General features: G+C 40.0%; 1 protein-coding gene across 3 annotated transcripts in view; it reads right to left on the minus strand.

The window, feature by feature from the left end:
* Window positions 1–2,072: 2,072 nt before the first annotated feature.
* Window positions 2,073–24,512, minus strand: part of LOC129765473 (beta-1,3-galactosyltransferase 9) — a 114,129-nt gene continuing 91,689 nt past the window's right edge. For all 3 annotated transcript variants that reach the window (XM_055765834.1, XM_055765835.1, XM_055765832.1), the window contains exon 3: window positions 2,073–17,143. In XM_055765834.1, coding sequence (XP_055621809.1) covers window positions 15,800–17,065 — 1,266 coding nt within the window. In that variant the 5' untranslated portion in view covers window positions 17,066–17,143 and the 3' untranslated portion in view covers window positions 2,073–15,799. The remainder of the gene's footprint in view (window positions 17,144–24,512) is intronic.

The raw sequence follows: 24,512 nt of genomic DNA on the forward strand, positions 1-24,512 counted from the left end.
CATCTATCATAACGAATAACATTTCATTTTTCTTGAGATAAATAATTGAATAATTGTTAAATATCAAGCATTGTCCAAATGCCCTATGTGCCCATTTTTGATTGGTCCATTTTGTGCTCCTCAAATCGTACCGACCAAAACGGGCAACCAGAGCAGCAGCGAAATAGAATGAAGCACGATTGGAAAGGAAAAAGAAAAAAAATGAACGAAACATTAGTCGCAGTATCACACATGCGTAATTCTCGAGCCAGCCAGTCAGCTTAAAAATCCCCGCTCCGCTGCAGTAACGATCATTCTTTGTGTGGACACCGACTGGACAACATCGTTGCTGGACGAGCTGGACGGCGAGGGATCGACACATACACGCGCAGAACTCTTTCCGTTAGGATGCCATTCAGCATCGAGAAAGTTCCGGAAAGATCTAATCATTGCTGGAAAATAATCTGCCAGTTCCTTTGGGAATTTTCAAAATATATTCATGTGAAAGAGTTTAATTGAATGTTTTCTATCCATGTAACACTGTGACCAAATATGTTTCAATCAAGTGCTATTAACAGGTGGTTATCGAGTTGGCATTAACCACTGGTGGGCTTCCAGTATCGAGGAAAATGTGGAAATATCTAATCGTTACTGAAAATAATCTGCCAGTTCCTTTGGGAATTTTCAAAATATATTCATGTGAAAGAGTTTAATTGAATGTTTTCTATCCATGTAACACTGTGACCAAATACATTTGGTTTTGTGGTTTTTCAATCAATCGCAATTAACAGGATAGCTTCAGAAGATTATTCTTCCCCATCAGTAGGATATTTCCGTATCCAATATTGTATGCGCCCGCAATCGATTATTGCTCAGTCGCCGAAAGTTCCGAGCTCAGAGAGTTCATTCCCCTCTAGTTTGCCTTCCAAATTGCCATTGTAAACCACACCTTCTCTCGATTCAATCACACACAAAAAGCATACTTAAGCGATATTCTGGTGGTGAGACACATTCATTTTTCGTGAGGACATCGACAAGACAATATCGTTGCCTAACGTGCTGGTGAAGGATCGACACATACACGCGCAGAACTCTTTCCGTTAGGATGCCATTCAGCATCGAGAAAGTTCCGGAAAGATCTAATCATTGCTGGAAAATAATCTGCCAGTTCCTTTGGGAATTTTCAAAATATATTCATGTGAAAGAGTTTAATTGAATGTTTTCTATCCATGTAATACTGTGACCAAATATGTTTCAATCAAGTGCTATTAACAGGTGGTTATCGAGTTGGTATTAACCACTGGTGGGCTTCCAGTATCGAGGAAAATGTGGAAATAACTAATCGTTACTGAAAATAATCTGCCAGTTCCTCTGGGAATTTTCAAAATATATTCATATGAAAGAGTTTAATTGAATGTTTTCTATCCATGTAACACTGTGACCAAATATGTGTCAATCAAGTGCTATTAACAGGTGGTTATCGAGTTGGCATTAACCACTGGTGGGCTTCCAGTATCGAGGAAAATGTGGAAATATCTAATCGTTACTGAAAATAATCTGCCAGTTCCTTTGGGAATTTTCAAAATATATTCATGTGAAAGAATTTAATTGAATGTTTTCTATCCATGTAACACTGTGACCAAATATGTTTCAATCAAGTGCTATTAACAGGTGGTTATCGAGTTGGCATTCCAAGTATCGAGGAAAATGTGGAAATATCTAATCGTTACTGAAAATAATCTGCCAGTTCCTTTGGGAATTTTCAAAATATATTCATGTGAAAGAGTTTAATTGAATGTTTTCTATCCATGTAACACTGTGACCAAATACATTTGGTTTTGTGGTTTTTCAATCAATCGCAATCAACAGGATAGCTTCTGAAGATTATTCTTCCCCATCAGTAGGATATTTCCGTATCCAATATTGGATGCATAAAACCTTGTGCCTCCAACGTAACGCTCTCGTTTTCGAAGTTCTCCAAATATTCATTCATTCAGAATGAATTCAGATTCAACTTTATACAAATGATCTCTAAATCAACGATAGTCCTACGTCACCCTTGCGGTTATACCATAGATATAACCCACTTCCTGTTATTTAAAAAAAACTTTTGTAGCGCTCTTATTGAAAAACCCGATAATTGGTTATAGCAGACGATGTTTTGATTAACGTGAAAACCCGCGACTCGGCGACTTTCTATCCGAAGCGTCTTAATAGAATTTTAGCAAGTGTATACAGAAAGCGTGGAATCCGTAAAGTCATAAGAATCATGAACAAGTGAGATTGCTGAAACTCTTGCAAACACATTCTCATCTACATCTAGCTCAGAAAACTTTTCCCCCGGATTTTTGAAACACAAAATTCAATCTGAACAACATAATACTATAATATATGAAATTGACGTACAGACTGTTACATATGATTGACGTACAGACTGTTACATATGGAATATGAATCCAATCCCAAGCGAACCACCCTCTGTTTCCTAACATGAGTAATTCGGAAATCACAAATCACTACTCATCTCGACCTCGTCTAGCACGACCATTCTATGTAGGGGTAGTGGGGGCAAAAAGGTCATGGGGGGGGGCAATGTGGTCACCTGCTTGTTTGGTAGTAGAACTATTGACTATAGATGCCGTATTGATAGTTACCTTATGTTTGAAGAATTTAATTACTCTTGAGTCACCCTGTACTTCAGTAGAGCTGTCGTATGTCAAAATACAAATAAAAACAGAAATTACGCTCTCGATATGGTATCTAAGGAATTTCTCGTAAAATTTAGTTTATTCAATCTGATATGTTGGACAAATCATCAGTTTGGACGACTGTTTACATATTCTAGGAGAGGTGAACAGATATTTTGTTTAATCTCAGCGATTAATTAGCATAGACATTATTTTCATGTTTGGGGGCAAAGTGGTCATAGGTGAATAACAATTTACAATGTTCTGTTTACTACATCACATTCTGCTCTTGAAAAAAATCCTTTTGTAGCTTTGACCCTGGATAAATATGCCACTCCAACTAAACCAAGCCTCATTATGCGGAACGTTATGTGTTTCTTATTACGCTTTTGTATGCAAAAGAAAATTTGAATTGAGACTCTAGGTGAATAGGCCAAGCTTATTTCATGCATGTACCTACTATAACAAATATGATTTGAAAAAATTTTGACGAAAAAAACGCATAAATCTATCCCATTTAGCTTGATATGTGCAAGTGACCACTTTGCCCCCACTAGGTGACCACTTTACCTCCAAGCAAATAAAAAGTTCGATTTTTCACCTTTTTTTTAATGATGAAAAGTGTACTATTTTGAATTTTAATAGTAAAAGCCGTTTGCCATCTTGAAGAACAATGAGTTGAACTATAATATTCTTCGAGAAACGGGAATAAAATCGGTATGTTGGCGCTGGAAATGCGCATATTCATTAGGGTGGCCACTATGCCCCCACTTCCGCTATGGTACTTTGAAACATTGGATAAATATCAATTAAACATTGAAAGTATTTCTCGTCGTGGTTTTCATACGATTTGTCCATGGACTGGAACGAAACCAAACATAGATTTATCATTAGCTCGTTTTGAAAAATCTAGTACTTCAGATGACCAATATTGTATGCTTTTTAGAGAAATAGAAAGCAAGTTCTGTGATTTTTTATTTGTGTATACTGATGGCTCTCAGTCCGGCAACTTTACCGCATTCGCAGTATTTAGTTCGTCGTATCAGTATCAAGAACATCTCGCACCAGGATCAACGATTTTCTGTGCAGAATTAAAAGCAATTCATCATGTGATCAAATATGTATTTCAAGCATATGTATCACCAAAGCCTTGAATACATCCGATTCTCTGAGTTTTCTGAAAGCTATTGAAAATATTTTCAGTGATAATCCATTTATCCAAAATATCCAAGACGATTTAAAATCCGCAAATGGCTATGGCAAAGTAATTAACTTTTTATGGATTCCAAGTAATTCTCGAATATATGGAAATGTCGCGGTAGATGAACTGGCCAAACAATCTTATGTGTTGAGCATCAATGATCCAGCTCTAGACATATACACTGGTAAAGCTCAAATAAAGGCAAAACTAAAAGAGTGTTGGTTGAAAACTAACGGGTGTTAAATAAAAAATGAGACTTTTTTCAATAACTTTCAGTAACTCAAATAAAGAGCGTAAAATTTTCTTTCTCCAAGAAAATTGCTCTTTGGGCTCCCTAGAAACAGTAGGCGTGTTTAGTTTTGCTAGTTTGAATTTAGTCAAAGCAAAGATGGCGTCGAAATAGCACGTGCTCCGCGAACGCATTGTACGGTTCTACGAAACGCATTTCCAGCAAGGAAAAAAGTTCACGGTGGCACATTTTAAGGAAGAAAATGAACCTGTCAGTACGGTATATCGTATTCTGGGTTTCCTGAACGTAGAGCGGAAGGTCGGAAGTGGTCGTCCGGTGACGATAATGACGAAGCAGAGGAAGACATCGTTAAAGAAGCTGTTTGACAACAAGGACGCAACCAGCCTGCGTGACGCCGGTCGGAAATATGACTGCTCCCAAGTATTGATCCATCGGACCCTCAAGATGGAAGGAATCGTCTGCAGGAAGAAGACGAGGTCGCCGGAGTACACGGAGGAGCAGATTGAGACGGTTAAATCACAGTGTCGGTGGATGACCAAAAAATACCGCGGGACATCTTTCGTTCTGGACGACGAAAGCTATTTTCCGCTGTCCAAAACGCATATCCCAGGAAATGATAATTACTACTCCAGCGACAAATCATCCACACCGCCTGAAGTGAAATACAAGTTCAAGCACAAGTTTGAAAAAAAGGTTATGTTGTACATCGCCATTTCCGACCGGGGCGTTTCAAAGCCTTGGTTTAAGCCGAGCGGTCTGGCAATCAACCAACAAATCTATCGAGAAGAGTGCCTCGATAAAATCCTGCTGCCGTTCCTGAACGAGCATTACGCGGATGGGAAGTACGTCTTCTGGCCGGACAAGGCGTCTTCCCATTAAGCCAAGAAGACGCTGGCGTATCTTGAGGAGAAAAAGATACCGTTCGTGCCGAAAGATCGTAACCCAACAAACTTGCCCCAGTGCCGTCCAATAGAGGATTTCTTTGGCTCACTCAGTGCCCTAGTGTATAAAAACAATTGGAGGGCCAAGGACACGAAGCAACTGACTACAAGAATCCGGAATTGTATCCGGAAAATGGACGTAAGAGCCGTACAACGTTCTTGTGAGAGCATCGCGACAAAGTTGCGTCGAACAGCAGACCACGGCCCTTACTCAAACATTCGCTGACATTTTTTTGAAGAAAATACATTATGTTATTAATAAAAAATACTGAAATCGATGAAAACAAAAAAATTATATGTGATTGAAAAAATTCTCATTTTTTTTTTAACACCCGTTATAAAAACTGTGCCTTATGAATGTTCACGTCATATCGGCAATCATGAAAAGAGTCAGTGATTCTAACGAGAATTAAAATTGGCCACATACACATGACACACAGTTACCTTCTCGATAAGTCCCCTCGACCACTATGTACAAAATGTAATTCATATCTTTCAATCAGACACATTCTAGATGATTGCGTTCTATATGCAAAAGCGAGACAAAAGTTCGGTATCAGTACTTCAAACTTAGGAGACGATCTCTTCTTCTTCTTGAATGGCGTTAACGTTTCCTGTGGAACTTTTGCCGTCTCAACGTATGCATTAACTAGCGTCATTTATTAATACTTAGTTGATATTTCTGAAGCCAAATAACACGCCTTGAATGTGTTCCGAGGGGCAAGCTCTAGAATACGCGTGACCACAGTACAAGTCGAAGGAAATTTCTTTGACGAAAAAATCCCACGGCCAGAACGGGAATCGAACCCGAACACCCGGCATGATAATGTGAGACGCTAACCACTCGGCCACGGGAGACGATCTCACTGGTGTTGAAAATTTGTTGAAGTTCATTGAAGAAGCAAAATCAGATAACAAAATTTAGATATTGAATGTGTTAAGATTAAAGTTATTCATAAGTAGGATGATTTGTTAACATTGTAATATGTAGTAGCTTGTATATGTAAGTATTGTAGAGTTGCACACAAAAAGCCATATGTGTGCTTTGTCATTTCCTTGAATAAAAAAATAAGTGAAAAAAACTTTTTAAGTTAAACGGTTTAATTGTGATTAAACATAATAATGTATTAAAAGCTAGAAAAGAATTAGGCAAGTAGCAGTTAGCAGTTATCACACCTCTCCTTCATTAGTCTAGGGCATTGATAGGACTAAAATAAAAACGTGCGGCCAAATTGGATTTTTCAAGATAAGCAGTTTTTAAATGACAGCAGAGAGTCAAGCTAGTCAAGCACTTTCATTTGATACCCATATTGATGGGGTTTTGGAAAACCCATATCGATGAGGTTTTGAGAAAATATGTGATCCGCCATCTTGAATTTTCAAGATCATAAAATACGCAGTTTTATAATGACTACAGAGATAAAGGTGTGTTCCAAATTTAAGATCAATCGGTCAACAGAAAGGGGGTCAAATTTCTATTAATGTGGGTCAGCGCTACAGACAAACACGTTACAAAGTTACAAACATACAAACATACAAGCAGATTACAGGGCAAGCTAAATAAAACCGTTTGAAAAAAAGAACCATGAGTGTTCTAAAGTAGTGAGAGCTAGGGAAGACCGACGAAATGTGAAACATGTGTTAAGGATGGACCGATTGATATACCCAAGATCCAATTTAGTGATGCGGTCTCGTTTTTCTAGAAACAACGTGACAAAACAGCTCTACGATGAATAGTGAGGTAGGTTCAATGCCACACATTGCTACTATTAAAACTCATTCATCATCAATTTAACCGTGCAATACACGTAGCCATATCGACCTTAGTTTCATTATTGTTTGAACATCATTCAGAAATTCGAACCAATGCACATTTTTTGAGAAACCAACATTGTATTTTATTCCCAAACATCCGGTAATATATGTCATATTACTCAGATCGATTCACCTTCATAAAACCATAGTCCCGGTCAACCTGCGATATACACCAGTTCGTTTTACACCGAAGCGGCTCGTGTCTGGCTATTAAATTAAACTCAGATGGTGTACCTAATTATACCCTACCAATGCGACAGTTTAAGTTTACCGACGGCGGTTGTTTATCCAGGAGGAAAAAAACGTCACCTTCAATGCCGGCGACAGCTGACTGAAAACGGAACAATGTCTACCAATGTGACAAATGGAACACTTTGTGTTGGTTAAAAAGATACACAATCACTCTCCCTGCCTCCCTGGGGGTGTTGTTTGGTTCTTCTATTTGTGTTATTTAGCAGTGAAATGCATTCGCCAGAGCGTATAGAAGCTAACCACCCAAACCTTCGAACGCGGTTATAAATTGAGTGTAAACATTAGCACGGATTGGATGAAGCGATAAAATAGACGAGTGGTTAACATGAACAGCCAGCCAGCCAGCAGCCACACAACCGCCATTTGAGTAATCATTATCGCACATTCAGTCGCTGCCAATTCGCGCACCGTTGCGATGATGCAGTGGTATTACCTTATCGATATATCCTTCGAATCAATACCCCAGCCACCCCCCTCCCTTTTCACGACGCGTTGTAATGGCATTAGTTGTGGAATAAAATGCATACACGGTTGTTAGCCCTACCAGCCCTTTTCAAGCGTATTACTTAATCTATGTTTATCACAAGTCTGCAAGCACCACAAATCAACCTCTAATGCGAACCGGAACGATCTAAAATTAAAGCTTGGGTGCATGTTGTAATCCGTTCGAGGTATTTCATTTGCAACGCCTTGCTATGTTTACGATTAACGTTCTACCGTTTTGTCTCAAATTTCGAACACTTCATTTTTTAAATGTAAATTTACTGAATTTTATGTTATAAATAATTGAATAATGAAAACCCTGACATTCTTTATGGTATAGGCTTCATTTCAACATAAATTACAGGTATCGATACAGCACATAATTTATAGCACTAAGCATTTGCAACAAAGTGACTGTGAAAACCAGTGACAAAATTTTCGCGTTGTATTCCGTGAAAATGAGCATCGTTAATTTTTCGTTTTTTTTGTAGTTGTTTTGACTTTTTTGTTTGCTGTTTTCATGCTAAGTGCTATAAAAGGTAAGAACAACTATGAACAAAGGTAAGAATCTACTATTCTTCTATTCAGTCCATTAACTACCTTTGTAACAGCTTCAATATGACCGTTTTGAACACTGGGGAAACAACAGGTGTGCCTAAACCTCCTGCTAACCCAAGCGCTCTTGACCTCTCGCTTTGCTCGATTTCACCATCGTTAGATTACAAGTGGAATGTAATCCAGGACCCCAACGGTAGTGATCACATGCCAATAAAAAATTCCATCACCATTGGGTCGAATTCTTCTGAATCTATAAACATGGCATATGACCTCACAAGAAACATTGACTGGAAAAAATATGCGGACGCGATTGCTCTAGCCATCAATTCCAGAGATGGCTTACCTCCATTGGAGGAGTATAACTTCCTTTCTCATTTGATCTATGACAGCGCAGTTCGCGCTCAAACGAAACCCATCCCAGGTTCCACCATTCGCCGAAGGCCTCCCAATCTATGGTGGGATAGCCAGTGTTCCAAGCTTTATCAGGATAAATCGAATGCATTTAAAGCTTTTCGGAAACGTGGAACCCCTGAAAATATTCAAACGTAGCCCTTGAGAATCAATTCAAAAATTTGATCAAAGGGAAAAAACGTGCTCTTTGGCGAAATTTCGTCACGAGAAACGTCAATGAAAAAAATATAGAAAGTGGCTCGAAACATGAGAAATTGTTCTTCAAAGAATGAAAGCGAAGAATATACACATCGATAGATTTTTAATTTTGCACGGAAGGTGTGTCCTGATTTCGCTCCTGTGCAAAAAAATGTTCGAGATATACCACAAGATAGGTGCGATCTTGATTCCGAGTTTTCGATGTTAGAGTTCTCTCTTGCTCTCCTTTCTTGTAAAAATTGTAACATTAAGTTCAACTTGTTGAAAAACCTCCCTGATGTGACGAAACATCGCTTGTTGAATTTATTCAATCGATTTCTGGAGCATAATATTGTTCCAGATGATTAGAAACAAGTACGAGTTATAGCTATTAAAAAAAACCGGGAAACCCACGTCCGACTTTAATTCGTACCGCCCAATAACTGTGGTGTCTTGTATACGGAAATTGTTGGAGAAAATGATCTTGTTTCGCCTTGATCAATGGGTTGAAACGAATGACCTCCTCTCAGATACACAATATGAGTTCCGCAGGGGCAAGGGGACGAATGATTGTCTTGCGTTGCTTTCTTCAGAAATTCAATTAGCTTACGCAGAAAAAAAAAACAAATGGCTTCAGTATTCTTGGGCATCAAGGGGGCTTTTGATTCAGTTTCAATAGAGGTTTTGTCAGACAAATGACACTCTCGGGGTCTGCCGCCTCTATTGAATAATATGTTATATAACTTGCTTTGTGAGAAACATTTGAACTTTTTTCACGGGGATTCGACAGTAAGTCGGGTCTCCTACATGGGACTCCCCCAGGGCTCATGTTTAAGCCCCCTTTTGTACAACTTCTATGTAAGCGACATCGACAATTGCCTTACACAAAATTGCAGCCTAAGATAACTTGAAGACGATGGAGTGGTTTCTGTCGTAGGATCAAACGAATCCGACCTGCAAGAATCCTTACAAGATACTTTGAACAATTTTTCAACCTGGAATTCTCCACGGAGAAAACAGAGATGGTGTTTTTTTCTAGGAAGCATAGACCAGCAAAACCAAAGCTTCAACTTTTGGGTAAACCGATCACTCATGCTATGTCATTCAAGTATCTTGGGGTCTGGTTCGACTCCAAATGTACTTTGGAGGCCCATATTAGGTATCTGAGTAAAAAATGCCAACAAAGAATAAACTTTCTCCGTACAATTACCGGCACCTGGTGGGGAGCCCACCCAGAAAATCTTATAATGTTGTATCGAACCACTATTCTCTCAGTGATGGAGTATGGCAGTTTCTGTTTTCAATCAGCTGCCAAAACACACCTCATTAAACTCGAGCGAATTCAGTATCTTTGTCTCCGTATTGCGTTGGGATGTATGCCCTCAACCCATACCATGAGTCTCGAGGTTTTGGCAGGCGTACTCCCACTAAAAGATCGCTTCAATTTATTATCTCTTCGGTTCCTCATCCGGTGTAAGGTTATGAACCCATTGGTGATCGGAAATTTTGAGCAACTGATCGAGCTAAATTTTCACTCTTCATGAGTTCATATCATGAATTCATCTCCATGCAGGTTATTCCTTCTTCGTATATTCCCAACCGTGTTTGTTTTCCTGACTACATCAATTCCTCTGTACATTTTGATCTGTTCGTGAAGGAGAAAATCCATGAATCCATTATCTTCTATCGGGGATCGTTCCTACGATCTTCAATGCAAAGTATGGGCGTATCAATTGTTATAATATGTACTTTACTGATGGGTCCTCTATGAATGAGTCCATAGGATTTGGAGTGTTCATCGTATTTTTTAGCACCTTACACAGGCTTCAGTATCCTTGCTCAGTATATATTGCTGAATTGGCAGCGATATACTGGGCGCTGCCAATTCAGCAATATATCCTAGCTTGTTTGTCAGAGATTTAAAAATATGACCGATCGTGCAAGATAACAGTACAAGTGATTCCAGCGTTTCTCTAGCGTATCATTGATGTTGCTCGAACGATTAATGCCATGCCATGCCACCAACTCAAGCTAGCGTAGAAAGGCTGTTCTCTGCTTTGAAAATTGTGAAGTCATATCTTCGAGCCTCAATGAAGGAAGATTTGGTTGAAGCAATTCTGTTTTTACGAGCATTATAAATTTTATTCAAATTCTTTATTTTAATAGGCTCAGTTACTTAAGTTTAAAGGAGCCAAACTCTCAACTACAGGGCTTCTCAGATTAAACACTCACGCAAAAAAATCGAATAGCTCCCTATAAATATATTTTTTCGCTCCGTCGATGATAACATTTTATTTCCAACTTCGGGGCGATAATATTCAGCTACTCGTTCAGTTGGGTCGGATGATTTTTAGCGTCAACATGTACACTTTACAAGAACGTGTATTTTTAGTGAAATTGTATTACTCGAGCAACCGAAGCCTTAATGAAACTTTGTCCTCTTATAGTAAGAATTTCAACATTTCTCGTCGTCGATTACTTCCTCTGGGGGTAGGTGAAGGACCGTTGCTGTGTTAATAAGCCACAAAATTTGGAGGAACTTAAAGAAAAAATAACTCGGATTTTCAACAGCATCGAAGTCGTAATGTTAGAGTTGTGCAAGAAGAATTTAGTTCACCGTTTAAAACGCGTTATCGAAAAAAGAGGTGATCACATCGAAAATTTCCTAAAACAAGCTTTATTTTCGTATTTTAAAATAAAAATCGGTTCACTTTTGTAGAAGTTATTAAAATTTGTTACGTGAGCGTTTAATCTGAAAGACCCTGTATATTTTTACTAGTATATATCAACATTTTTCTTAACTTTAAGGTTAATAAAGTAGGAAACCGATCACTCGCAGTCCACTCGACTTTAGAAGGGTGACATATTTTCTATAATATTTTCTATGCACCCGTGGCCGAGTGGTTAGCGTCTCACATTATCATGCCGAGTGTTCGGGTTCGATTCCCGTTCTGGCCGGCGGATTTTTCGTCAAAGAAATTTCCTTCGACTTGCACTGTGGTCACGCGTATTCAAGAGCATGCCTCTCGGAACACATTCAAGGCGTGTTATTTGGCTTATGAAATCTCAACCAAGTATTAATAAATGACGCTAGTTAATGCATACGTTGAGACGGCAAAAGTTCCACAAGGGAACGTTAACGCCATTCAAGATGATTTTTGACGAAATGGCGACATTTTTTTGTGAAAAAATACGTTTTTGCCTCAAAAATCAACACAAAAACGTTCACCAAAATTTTATTTTTCAAAATATAAAAAAATCCTCAGTAAACCGTGTCCGCTTCAGCAAACATCAAACGACGTTCTTGAAATGGATTTCCAAGCGAGCACCAGTTTATATACAGATTTGTGATATCATTAGCCTGATTTCAATGAAATTTTTAAGCTATTGAAATAAGTTTTCGGGTTAATAATTAAGACGTTCCCGCCGTTGCTGTAAATCATGTTTCTCGCCATCTGACGGCCGCGCTTAATGCTTTTCGCTCTATCGAACGGAAGCAGTGTTTGCCGATCGAACGTTCTTCTGAATAATTCACTTTCTTTTGTTCCAAAATGATCGACTTCTTCAATATTATTTTTTCTCAGTGTCATTCGTTTGTTGTTACATGTTACGAATCATTACACAATGACACAATAACGATGAAGCAGCCTAGTCCGAGCCACCGGTGTTACGCGCCGGCGGGAACGTGTTAATGAGCTGGAAAAGAATTATTAAAGCTCAAAGGAGCAATCGATTTCTCCAGCACCAGTCTTCAAACTGCAACGCTCTCGTTTTTAAGAATTTAACACACTTCGTACCAAGAGAGAATATGTGTTGGTTATGAATTCGCGCTGAAGAAAACTAAACTCGAGTGCAGCGCAGCATGTTTTCTGAAGACTGCCCAGCAGGAATGATACCCCCTTTCCCGCCAATGAAAATAATCTATCGATGGGCCATTCGTCAACAAATTATATTAGGCTGTCAAAAAGTCCTGCGGTATTTTTTTTGAATTTTCATTTGTTCATAAAATTAGTTATAATCATCTGTTTTAAGTCAATGAAAACTCAATGAAAGTTGATAAATGCTCATCTTATTTCCTAACAAGGATAAGACAACTATTGAGTGTTTTGGTCGAAAAATTATTCAAGATTACCTTAGCATGGGTTCCCTCTCATTGCTCGATACCGGGCAATGAGAAAGCGGACTCGCTAGCTAAGGTGGGCGCTTTAGAAGGCACACTTTTTGAAAGGCAAATTGCTTATAATGAATTTTTCCACATTCCTCGTCAGTATACGCTCGTAAGTTGGCAGCGCATGTGGAGTGAAGATGAGTTCGGTCGTTGGTTACACACGATTATCCCTAAGGTCTCGACGAGTGCATGGTTCAAGGGATTGAATGTAGGTCGTGATTTCATTCGCGTGATATCTCGGCTTATGTCCAATCACTACAACCTAAACGCGCATCTCTATCGCATTGGGCTCGCAGCAAACAATCTTTGTGATTGTGGCGATGGCTACCACGACATCGAGCATGATGTCTGGTCGTGTATCCGGTTCCATGCTGCTCGCTCTCAGCTCTCTAGAGCACTGAGAGCACAAGGCAGACAATCGGATATCCCCGTCCGGGATATCTTAGGTAGCCGTGATCCTGATCTTCTGCTTCATCTATACCTGTTCCTCAGAAACGCCGATGTCAACGTTTAATGATGTTTCCTTTGTTGTGTCCCCGTTTCATATCCCTCCTATCCAAACGATAAACTTTTACTTAGTCGCGGCAATACATACACACACTCTTTACAGATACACGGGCCAAAGGTTGTGCAGTCCACTGATCATTCAACAAGAGCCAAAGGTTGTACCGCTTATGACAACTCTACACGAGCTGATGATTGCGCCGGCTAGTGACCATTCTATCCTGGATTCTTCGAGTCGAGAAAGACGCACCACGCTAGATATGGGGTACAGACTAGGGGGGCGTTGCTGATTAATGGTCAGCTGCATCCCAATAGCAGGTATCCCGTGTCGGGCACACGTACAGAGCATCGAAGACTGCAACATACCAATTATGAGAACACTTGTAATTCTAACCTCGAGCCAACCGCGAGTAATCGGTTACATATTACTAACATAGTTGTAAGCAAACATTGTCGAAATATTGAACTCCCGGCCCCGTTAGGCTGACGCCATATGAGCCTTAAAAAAAATATATATTTTGGATAAAAAAAAAATAAAAATCTGTTTTAAGTCAAATATGCGCCGTTTTGTTCGATGACTTGTTCCCAACGAGATGCCAACTTCATAATACCCCTGTTATAGAAGCTCGCTTCCTTATTGGCAAAAAAACTCGGATAGCCAATTTTCACAGGCCTCTTTTGTGGCTAACTTCTGACTACCTAGCTCGTTCGTCATGGACAAAAACAGGTGGTAGTCACTTGGTGCAAGGTCTGGACTATACGGCGGATGCAAAAGAACCTCCCATCCGAGCTCCCGGAGCTTCTGGCGCGTCACCAAAGAAGTGTGTGGCCTGGCGTTGTCCTGATGGAAGACAATGCGGCCTCTGTTTATCAAAGATGGCCTCTTCTTCATGAGTGCTACCTTCAAGCGGTCCAGTTGTTGGCAGTACAGGTCCGAATTGAGCGTTTGGCCATAGGGAAGCAGCTCATAATAGATTATTCCTTGACAATCCCACCAAACACACAGCAGAACCTTCCTGGCCGTTAATGAGGGCTTGGCCACCGTCTGAGCCGCTTCAGCGGGCTTCGACCACGACCGTTTGCGCTTCACGTTGTCGTAAGTGACCCACTTTTCATCCCCAGGCACAATCCGCTTCAGAAACGGGTCGATTTTGTTGCGATTCAGCAGCGATTCACATGCGTCGATACGGTCAAAGATGTTTTTCTGCGTCAACGTGTGTGACACCCATACATCGAGCTTCTTTGTGAATCCAAGCTTCTTCAAATGGTTAATAACGGTTTGATGACTTATCCCTAGCTCTTCGCCGATGCTACGGCTGCTACAATGCCAGTCTTTCTCGGCTGATTCAGCGATTTTGTCGCAATTTTCGACGACAGGCCTTCCGGAGCGTGGCGCATCTTCGACGACCTTTACACCAGAACGAAAACGTTGAAGCCATCGTTGTGCGGTGGAAATGGAAACTGTATCGGGTCCATAAACTGCACAAATTTTATTGGCAGCTTGAGATGCATTTTTGCCTTTGTCATAGTAGTACTGTAAAATATGTCGGATTTTCTCTTTATTTTGCTCCATATTTGCGACACTATAACTCACGAACGACTTAACCAAACAAAACACTGTCAAGGACTATATTAAAGCGCGCAAAAATACCTTTCCAACAAGCTATAGTATGACTCGATACAATGAATACAACTAGAACTACGCGCTTACAACGACACCTCGCGGAAATACCGCAGGACTTTTTTGACAGCCTAATATTATAGCTCCTGCTTTCATCAAACCATGTGGTTTCTTTGATATAGTGGAATATACTCTACACCGTATGAAACATTTCATATTTTCGGCTATCAAATCCATAGTCAATATCACCATTTGTAAACAATATGTATCGAATTGTTCGGTCCGGCTGCACAAAAGAAATGGGATTGGGAAGGAAGAGCATAGTATATAGACGAGCGAGCAAGCGAGACCATTTTCCCGTTTAATATTCACAAGAACAACCTAGTACCACTATTTAATTCACGATTAGACGTAAAATTTTCAATTGCATAACCACCCTTGAACTTCGAGACACTTGAATAACTGATGAACTACCTAATCTTGTTGTTTTTGTTGAATGTATTCCCTAGCGAATGTGAATTGACCTAGAAATAATACAATTTAACCCTACCATATCATTCATGCAAACATTGGAAAGGACCGGTAAATTATGTACACTAGCCGTCATAGCTGTATTCCTAACATAATTACAGACTTCTTCTAATCAGTTTTGTATACGCCGAAAGGAGACGGCTTCCCCGAAACGTATACTCACACACATTTCCCCGCACATTCTCTTTCTCACTATTTCAGCTTCGGACCGATGGTAACTACTATCTAGCAGATCTTGCCAGCGTAACCGCCTTCCAGAGCTTTCGAATCTCGGTTTCTCGCAGATCTGGTGGGGTGAAAAAGAACAGCTGCTCCGTGGCGTTAAGTTTTTCCGCGATGATGGCATCCTTCTGGTGCTTGTTGAGTAGCAGCGTACCGGTCGGAGTGATGGACGCGTTGATCCGCTTCGCGATCGTTCCCGTGAGATGTACATCGTCGATCCAGAAGTATGGCTGCTGTTGGGCTTCTTGGTACAGCTGGAATGCCACGTCCGGCGTGTAGATGATCGAATACCCGGGACAGTGGTTGGGGTAATACTTGTTCCGGTATTCCGTCACACTGACGTACCACTTCGAGCGATGGGTGCGTTTAACAGCCGCCCTGTTGATCTCTTGGCAGAAGAGCAGCTTCCGCCTTTGGGTTGTTGATTCGAGCACGTCATACAGCACCGGTGTATTCACGAACACATCATCATCTGCTTTCAAGATGTACTTAGCGTCCGGGCAGTGATAGGTGAACCATTTTAATGCCATCACGTGTTTGTATGTCATATTTCGGTACGCATCTACGAAGTTACCCTGCACGATATCGTCGTATAGACGGTTCTCCTGCTGTATTCGTCGTTGGAGCGCACTAGAGTTAACAGCTCCGAGAAGGAAGACGAGCTTCGCTCGTGGGTCGTATTGCCCCCAAGTATCACGAATGGTATTCCTATTGTACCAATTGGTTGGTGCTGAATGAACTAATATTAAAACTAGTGGTGACCGTCGCTCGTCACCCTTAAGGCTATTGTTACGCACACTTTCACGCTTTCTCCGCTCGCTCTCACTACAGTTTCTATAATTGATAATGAATTTAAAATGTTTTAAATCTATTAAACTGGTATAATCATCTTTTGGCAACATTTCTATTGGATTGACTAATATCGGCGCAGGCGCCCGTGGGGCGGTCTGGTTGACCACCAGGCCATTACTCCCTGCCGTTCCTCCGTCTTCATTTTTCACATCACTATCGCCACCGAAACCTGTAGATGCCTGTGATGCCATAGGCAGAACGTGATGTGGTGTAGATGCTTTCGGGGCGGCCGTTCGCACATACGCTAGCGGCCCGATGGCAACCGCTGGCTCCAGGTATGTTATGCCGGAACTGCCAAGACTGTTGGTGACACTGCTGCCAGCACTGGTGGTTGCTTGGAACGACATATGCCATATTGTGACGACCAGCGTTAGCACGAGCAGAGCCCCAAACAGAGGACGACGCTCGAACATGACCAGATGTGCAGCGCGATGGAGGTGCTTTCTTCGTTCAGCGATACTGGAACTCTCGCATCGTGCAACTGCAACTAGCTGCCAAAGAGAAAGAGAAACATAACGTCAGTTGAAATCCACTAATGTGTCAAGTAACATTTTCGATGTATACAAAATGAAAGTTTGTCTGACTATCGTGTACAGATTTGAAATCTATCGAACCGTTATTTGTTTATATGGTTCTTGAGTATCTCCAACTCAATTTAGTATAAGTATGGTAATTCAAAACTCAGGGCCTTCATTGACCATCTTTGTGTTGTTACAGAATAACTACGTCCACGCAACAATCATCAGCGATGGAGATCGATCCACGGTCGAAATAAGATCGATTCATCCATACAACTGCTCTGCTCTGCAAGAAACATCGGGCTGCTGTTCTATAAATAACTCAACAATGATCAACAACTGTCTCCGCTGTCCGGTGGTCCAACTGGATAATGGAAGAACAGATAGAAAACTCTTACGCCTAAATGGCTACTGTGTAAATGTGTACCATATGCAATGGTATAGAAGGCAATACTCTAACGCCGAAAATGGCAACTGTGTAATGTGCTAATTATAGATATGATAAACATGTGACATGTACACGATCAAAATTCGGCTCTGTTACAGCTAAAATGCTAATGAGCCTAAAATAAACAGAAGGGATAAAAAAAAAGTATGATAAGATTATTATAGAGCTTGAGCTTGGGTAGACTGTACAATTCGTAGCTGCTCTCTGTGATTGACCTGAACCAATCAAATTGCACAAAGAACACACAGAATGACGCTTGGGACTAGCAAATCATTCTCGTTGTGCAATTCTCGGTGATTCGAGCTTTAAATGGTCAATACGCCGGCCACGTCCTTACAGTCACCAGGGAAAGGGAAGGAATGTTAGTATGATATTCGCCGCCCGAAGGCCAGAAGGGTCGCCTCTATAGCGTGGTTCCTTAGCGTTTATCATGGAAGGGATAGTTGTTAGTGGGAATGGTTAAGAAAAATCAGGATTCACTGTGGTAAGTGATATGATTATGTAAACGGAAACTATCGATCATTCGACGAAAATCCAAAAATCTCATGTGACACTGCCACGTAGATTATCTTTATGTATCCTTAAAAAGAAAACTTGTAAAATTAATTGGATCATCTATATATACTACTATTCATCGCACGTATTTTTAATTGAAATTCTGGGAAACCTGAGAAGGTAGCCGATAAAACTTCTCTAAAACCAATCGGACCTGTTATATATATCTTTATTCATAGTGCGTTCTCTGCATCGGACTCCATTCGTGACGTTGCCAGTATCTGTCAATTCTTTCGAATCGGTTAAAATGATTGCTAACCGGTTCCGGAGAAAGCATCAGAGCTACTTCAATGTTTTTTTTACACGGGCGAATAGACCCATGTATACAAATCGAACGTCAAATTTCGTGTTATGGGTGCGTTCGCCATTCTCCGGTTCGCAATCGGTTCAACTGGCACACCAGTTACTGACAACGTCCAAATAGCCCATTAGGCTTTCCGCGATAGACAGCCATTCGCTCGGAGCGGAAACCATGCGGTCCCCTTCGCAGCTGACACAAAATGAAACACCAACATTACACATTTCTAACACACGAAAACGACACCATAGTAACCAATTGAATCTACTATTGACAACACATAAGAACTACACGGGTGGTGCAAAAAGGCGGTTATCTCATTCACAACACAATCTACATCTATTCGAAATCCAATATGTTTAAAAACTGCAACGAAAATCTAAACGGAACGTGATGAAACTTACAGGAAGGGAGGAAGACACGAAAATTTAAAGAACAATACATAAAACAAAACTCAAGCCACTGAATTCCAATAATTGACGCAAAAAATATGAGACGTAAATGACAAATTTAAAACATGAAATCACAATAACAAGTATGTATTTCTCGAGGCAAGTATGAATTTTTGACAATCGGATATATTCTTATCATTATTAAAGTGTCTTAGAAATCTTTGGATGCATGTGTACAAAATATTCAAAATATCGTTCAAAGTTCATCCCACTAGCCAACTATAATTCAAACACTGAAAGAAAACAAACACAGCACCACGATAAAAACTTTCCCAAGCTTAGAACCTCGTTAACCCCTTCCCATATTATTCAATACGTCACACATCAAGTGATTTCACTAGCCTGCTGAGCGTTCTAGTGCCCTATGTTATGCAAGTACCCACGAGTGAGACTCGATGTTGTACGGGAAAGGGTTAATGTACGGCTGGATACAAATCCATGGAGCGTATTTTGTCTGCCATATGGCAACAGAACCCCTGCATTTACATGTATTGTAGTATGTGTATGAGAATGAAAATAATTGAAAAATTAGCTCTAGCACCAACTCATCATGTTGCACTTCCTGCAATTTCTCTTATGGTGGTATTCACTCATATGGTTACACTACGATACGCACACCAACACGCACCTCGATTAACACGAAGCATGAAATTCCACATGACGACACTACACTATTACAGGAAAAGACACTTCCTACTTAAGTAGTAGATTTCCTGTAAGTGGAACCACACTTTTTCACCGGAGAACGCTATATATCCACAGCAAAAACGGAGCTACCGAAAACACGTCTGCTCACGACGAATGACCAAGACTCTCAAGTATGATAAGATTATTATTATTTATTAAAGACACTTTACAGTTATGTGATATTCGTGTTATAGAAGGTTTGAGTTTTGATTTTTCATTGAGGCCATCCCGAAACGAGTACTTGTCTAAAATCTTGGAAAGGCAGTAACAGTTCGGCTGAAAAGTTTATAAGGTAACACAGTAAAATATTTTTTTTTGCAAATTCAATTTTATTATTCATATTATTCAACATAATTGCCTTCGAGGGCGATACAGTGATTATAGCGATCTTGCAACTTGATACCATTTTTATAGTACTCTTTCGGTTTTTCCTCAAAATAGGCCTCAGTTTCGGTAATCACGAAAATATAAAATAGACGCTGGGGGCCAGATCTGGAGATTACGGTGGATGCGGAAGCAATTCGAAGCCCAATTCATGCAATTATGCCATCGTTTTCATTGATTTGTGATTTTTCCATTTTTTTTACAGTAACAAAAGTTGCTTCACTCTCAATGCTGTAACTCACGAACCAATCGACCGATTGCTGTCAAATTTTGACACGTATCCATTGAAAGATGATGCTTTGTGATAGTCAAGTAGATTTTTACAAGAGGCGCCATCTAGACGTCAACCTTATGAACTTTTAAACCGAACTGTTACATAGGGTAAAGGGTGTGTCACATCAAATTGCGGAAAAAACGCTGTAGAAATTCGCCCAGTAGACCGATCCTTTTGAAAATTTTAGACAGTAAAATAAAAACTATTAAACAACTTTTGGCATATTCTTTATATTCATACTTCGAGCCCAAGCCCGTATGCTCGTACCTTCCTCTTTACCCCATCCATAAGGTTCTGTACAACGTCAGGTTGTAGTTTTTTTTGAACAGAAATCCATTTTCTCTTGAAGTCCGTCTCCGATTTGACAACTTTTGGGTTCTTCCGGAGGGCCTGCTTCATAATCGCCCAATATTTCTCTATTGGGCGAAGTTCCGGCGCGTTGGGCGGGTTCATTTCCTTTGGCACGAAGGTGACCCCGTTGGCTTCGTACCACTCCAACACGTCCTTTGAATAGTGGCACGAAGCGAGATCCGGCCAGAAGATGGTCGGGCCCTCGTGCTGCTTCAACAGTGGTAGTAAGCGCTTCTGTAGGCACTCCTTAAGGTAAACCTGTCCGTTTACCGTGCCGGTCATCACGAAGAGGGCGCTCCGCTTTCCGCAAGAGCAGATCGCTTGCCACAACATGTACTTTTTGGCAAACTTGGATAGTTTCTGCTTGCGAATCTCCTCCGGAACGCTGAATTTGTCCTCTGCGGAGAAGAACAACAGGCCCGGCAGCTGACGAAAGTCCGCTTTGACGTAGGTTTCGTCGTCCATTACCAGGCAATGCGGCTTCGTCAGCATTTCGGTGTACAGCTTCCGGGCTCGCGTCTTCCCCACCATGTTTTGCCTTTCGTCGCGGTTAGGAGCCTTCTGAACCTTGTATGTACGCAGGCCCTCCCGCTGTTTGGTCCGCTGGACGAATGAACTTGACAAATTCAGCTTATTGGCGACATCCCGGACCGAACTTCTCGGATCACGTCTAAACTGCTTAACTTCGCGCTTGTGATCTTTTTCACTGCCGGAGCATCCATTTTTGCCGTTCTTCACCTTCCGGTCGATGGTTAGGTTCTCGAAGTATCGTTTTAGTACTCTGCTGACCGTGGATTGGACGATTCCCAGCATCATACCGATGTTCCGATGTGACAACTCCGGATTCTCGAAATGAGTGCACAGGATTAATTTACGACGCTCTTTTTCGTTCGACAACATTTTTCCAAATTTACGAAAAATTGACAGTGAAGCATGGCCAACGTGATCTATACACTCTTATCTGATTATAAGCGAAAGCTGAAGATATAATTCCTAAAAATTAAATTTCTACAGCGTTTTTTCCGTGATGCAATTTGATGTGACACACCCTTTAGATAGGGGCAATATGAACGGGTGGAGCGAAATGGGCCATCCTTCGATTGGGCTTGTTACAATTATTTTTCAACAATTGTGTTCGAAATACTTTTATTAAGTAGCTCCGTAAAAACAGTATTCAAATTCAATAGTTTTATAAAGATATTTAAAGAAATCTCACACAGGCTGATTATCACGATAAGCATATAAGAAAAGATTCTACAAAATAACATCTGTACGCTTCATACTGAAAATTATGACTCTGCTCTTCCTATCAATTCGTACTAGCACTATTTCTGAACATTTCCACTGATTTATTGCGCTACTTCGCCGTTTCATGTAAAAGATCAGTTGATTTTTATTGAGCGAAAATGCGCGGGGCGGAATGGGCATACCTGCTTGGAGCAGTATTTTTTCAACATACAGTGACTCAAACCCGTGATCGTACTCCACTGAGAATCGAAAACAACCTTTCGGAACATTCTATTTATTTTATTTATTTATTTATCACCGTCTCGTTGTTTATAATTCCACAGACTGAATCCTTATACACTGCGTTTCACAACTATAGAACCACTCATTTTTTCTGAGTTTCTAGAGATATGTAAGAAGTCGGTTGAATTGAAGTATATAGCGTAGAATACAATAACTATCTTCATTTATAAGTGGCCATTTCAACTTTATTGTTGTGTTCAGGCGCGGAACATTAAAAAACTAAAATTCCAGTGTTTCATAACTATAGAACCAGATGGAAAAACTTTATGCAAAAACAGCAGTAAATGATTCTGAATTACTTCATTGCACTTCTGACTGTTCATTCATGTTGATGGCAAGCTAACATGAATCTAAACCAGGCCTTTTTGAGAAAATTCTTCTCAAGCCATCAAACTGCAAAGTTATGAGTTGAAAAATTGAATGACACCTTCCGTAAATCCTTCCAGCATGAAGAAATTCTATTCAAGTTGAATTTATATTTATCATAGAAGTTCTCCTGAAATAGTGTAACCCATGAGATTAGCTTTCACATTAGTTTTTGGACTCGCAACTTTGAAAATGTTTATGGTTTTCGGAGGATTTTCTCAAAGCGTACCATCAACACGGATGAACAGTCAGAAGTGCAACGAAGTACTTCAGAATCATTTACCGCTGATGTACATAAAAAAACTGTGTGATAATCGGGTAATTTGGCATCAATTCATGAAATTCGAGAAGTCAAGGCATTGTTTAATGAGTAGGGGTTTCGGATTCTAAACTTGTTAGCTTGTTTACCTGAGCAAAACCCTATTAAGAACTTACGAGGAGTGATCGTATGAATAGTAGATGCAGCTTACAAGCAGTATGAGGGTTTTGAAATGCTGAAACGAGCAGTATCCTCTGCGTAGAACGAGATACTCACTACAACATGGCGCAGCTTGGTCGTAATCACGCCGAATGGGTTATTTGAACTGATTGAGAACTAAAGATGACCTACGAATTAGAAACTTATCGTAATTCATGTTAAATTGGCGTTAATTTTGTAAAGGAGCGAGCGTTTTTCCATCTGGTTCTATAGTTATGGAACAATGGAATTTTTGTTTTTTTAATGTTCCGCGTCTGTACACAACAATAAAGTAGAAATGGCCAGTCTTATAAATGAAGATAGTTATTGTATTCTACACTATATACTTCAATTCAACCGACTTCTTACATGTCTCTGGAAGCTCAGAAAAAATGAGTGGTTCTATAGTTGTGAAACGCAGTGTATTCGCTCTATGAAACAACGATTCTGCGGTTTTACGCCGAAAGAAATCCGGAAAGTGGAGTATGATTTTTCCGATAGAAATGGTATTTATCATCCTTTCAATAGCCAAAAACAATTAGCCAGAATAGATTAGTTAGATGGTTTTCGTAAAGCGCCACCCATAACTCTCACTTCGGACAATAGAAGCAACCTTCGTCGCCAGGACACAAGGATTCAATCGCGCTGTAGTCAGGGAATTCTACGATTTACTGGAGGACGTACAGTAGAAATACGAAGTAAGTGTACCCCCTCTCTGATTATCATCCCTGAAGACAGTTCTAAATTTGTTCAATCTCAATAGAAATTATTAATTGCTGTTCTAAATTCACGTAATTATTACTCTTACTCAACCTGTATTAGAATTATTTCAATACACTTTCAAATATATTATAATATAAAACCATTATAAGAAAAAACTGTTCCAGATTCCTTGTAGAAAACTTGATACACTATTAAATAGGATATTTATTCTCAACGGAAAATTTAATATTCGTTCATAATTTTTATCTAAAAATGTGTTTATTTGTTTCTAGAATTTAACGCTTCATTTGCTTCATGTACTCCTGTGGTTTCTCTCAATTTTGTATTAGCTTAGAAAGAGCCGAATATCCGACCGCCGGATATCCGCCTATTCGGCTTCGAAGCTGACCGGATATCCGTTTTCCGGTATCCGACCAAACCACTTTTATCACTTATCAATACAAATATTTTATAAAACATTCCCGGGAAATGGTAAAGGGATATTCAACTCGTTGTTTTTGAAAGAGACACTATCCTAGATAAGCTGGGGGCGTCTAGGAATAGCTACGCGGGCGACCTGAGGGAAATGTGAGATTTAGCGCATTTAGATAATGCTTGATATTTCACAATATTTCAATTATCTCAAGAGAAATAAAATTTTATTTATTGTGATAGATGCGTAGATGTATTTCCTATCAGTTGATACAAAAATCTTTGCGATCTATCAAGAAATGCTCTATTTATAGGCATTCGAAATCTTTCATTTTTCCTATATGTTTATTAATATTTTTTTTACCCCCCATATGTACCTGTTAGACAAAGTCCTACGTCAATACGT

The sequence above is a fragment of the Toxorhynchites rutilus genome, chromosome 2 (genome assembly GCF_029784135.1).
Source record: "Toxorhynchites rutilus septentrionalis strain SRP chromosome 2, ASM2978413v1, whole genome shotgun sequence".
Classification (NCBI taxonomy): Eukaryota; Metazoa; Arthropoda; class Insecta; order Diptera; family Culicidae; genus Toxorhynchites; species Toxorhynchites rutilus.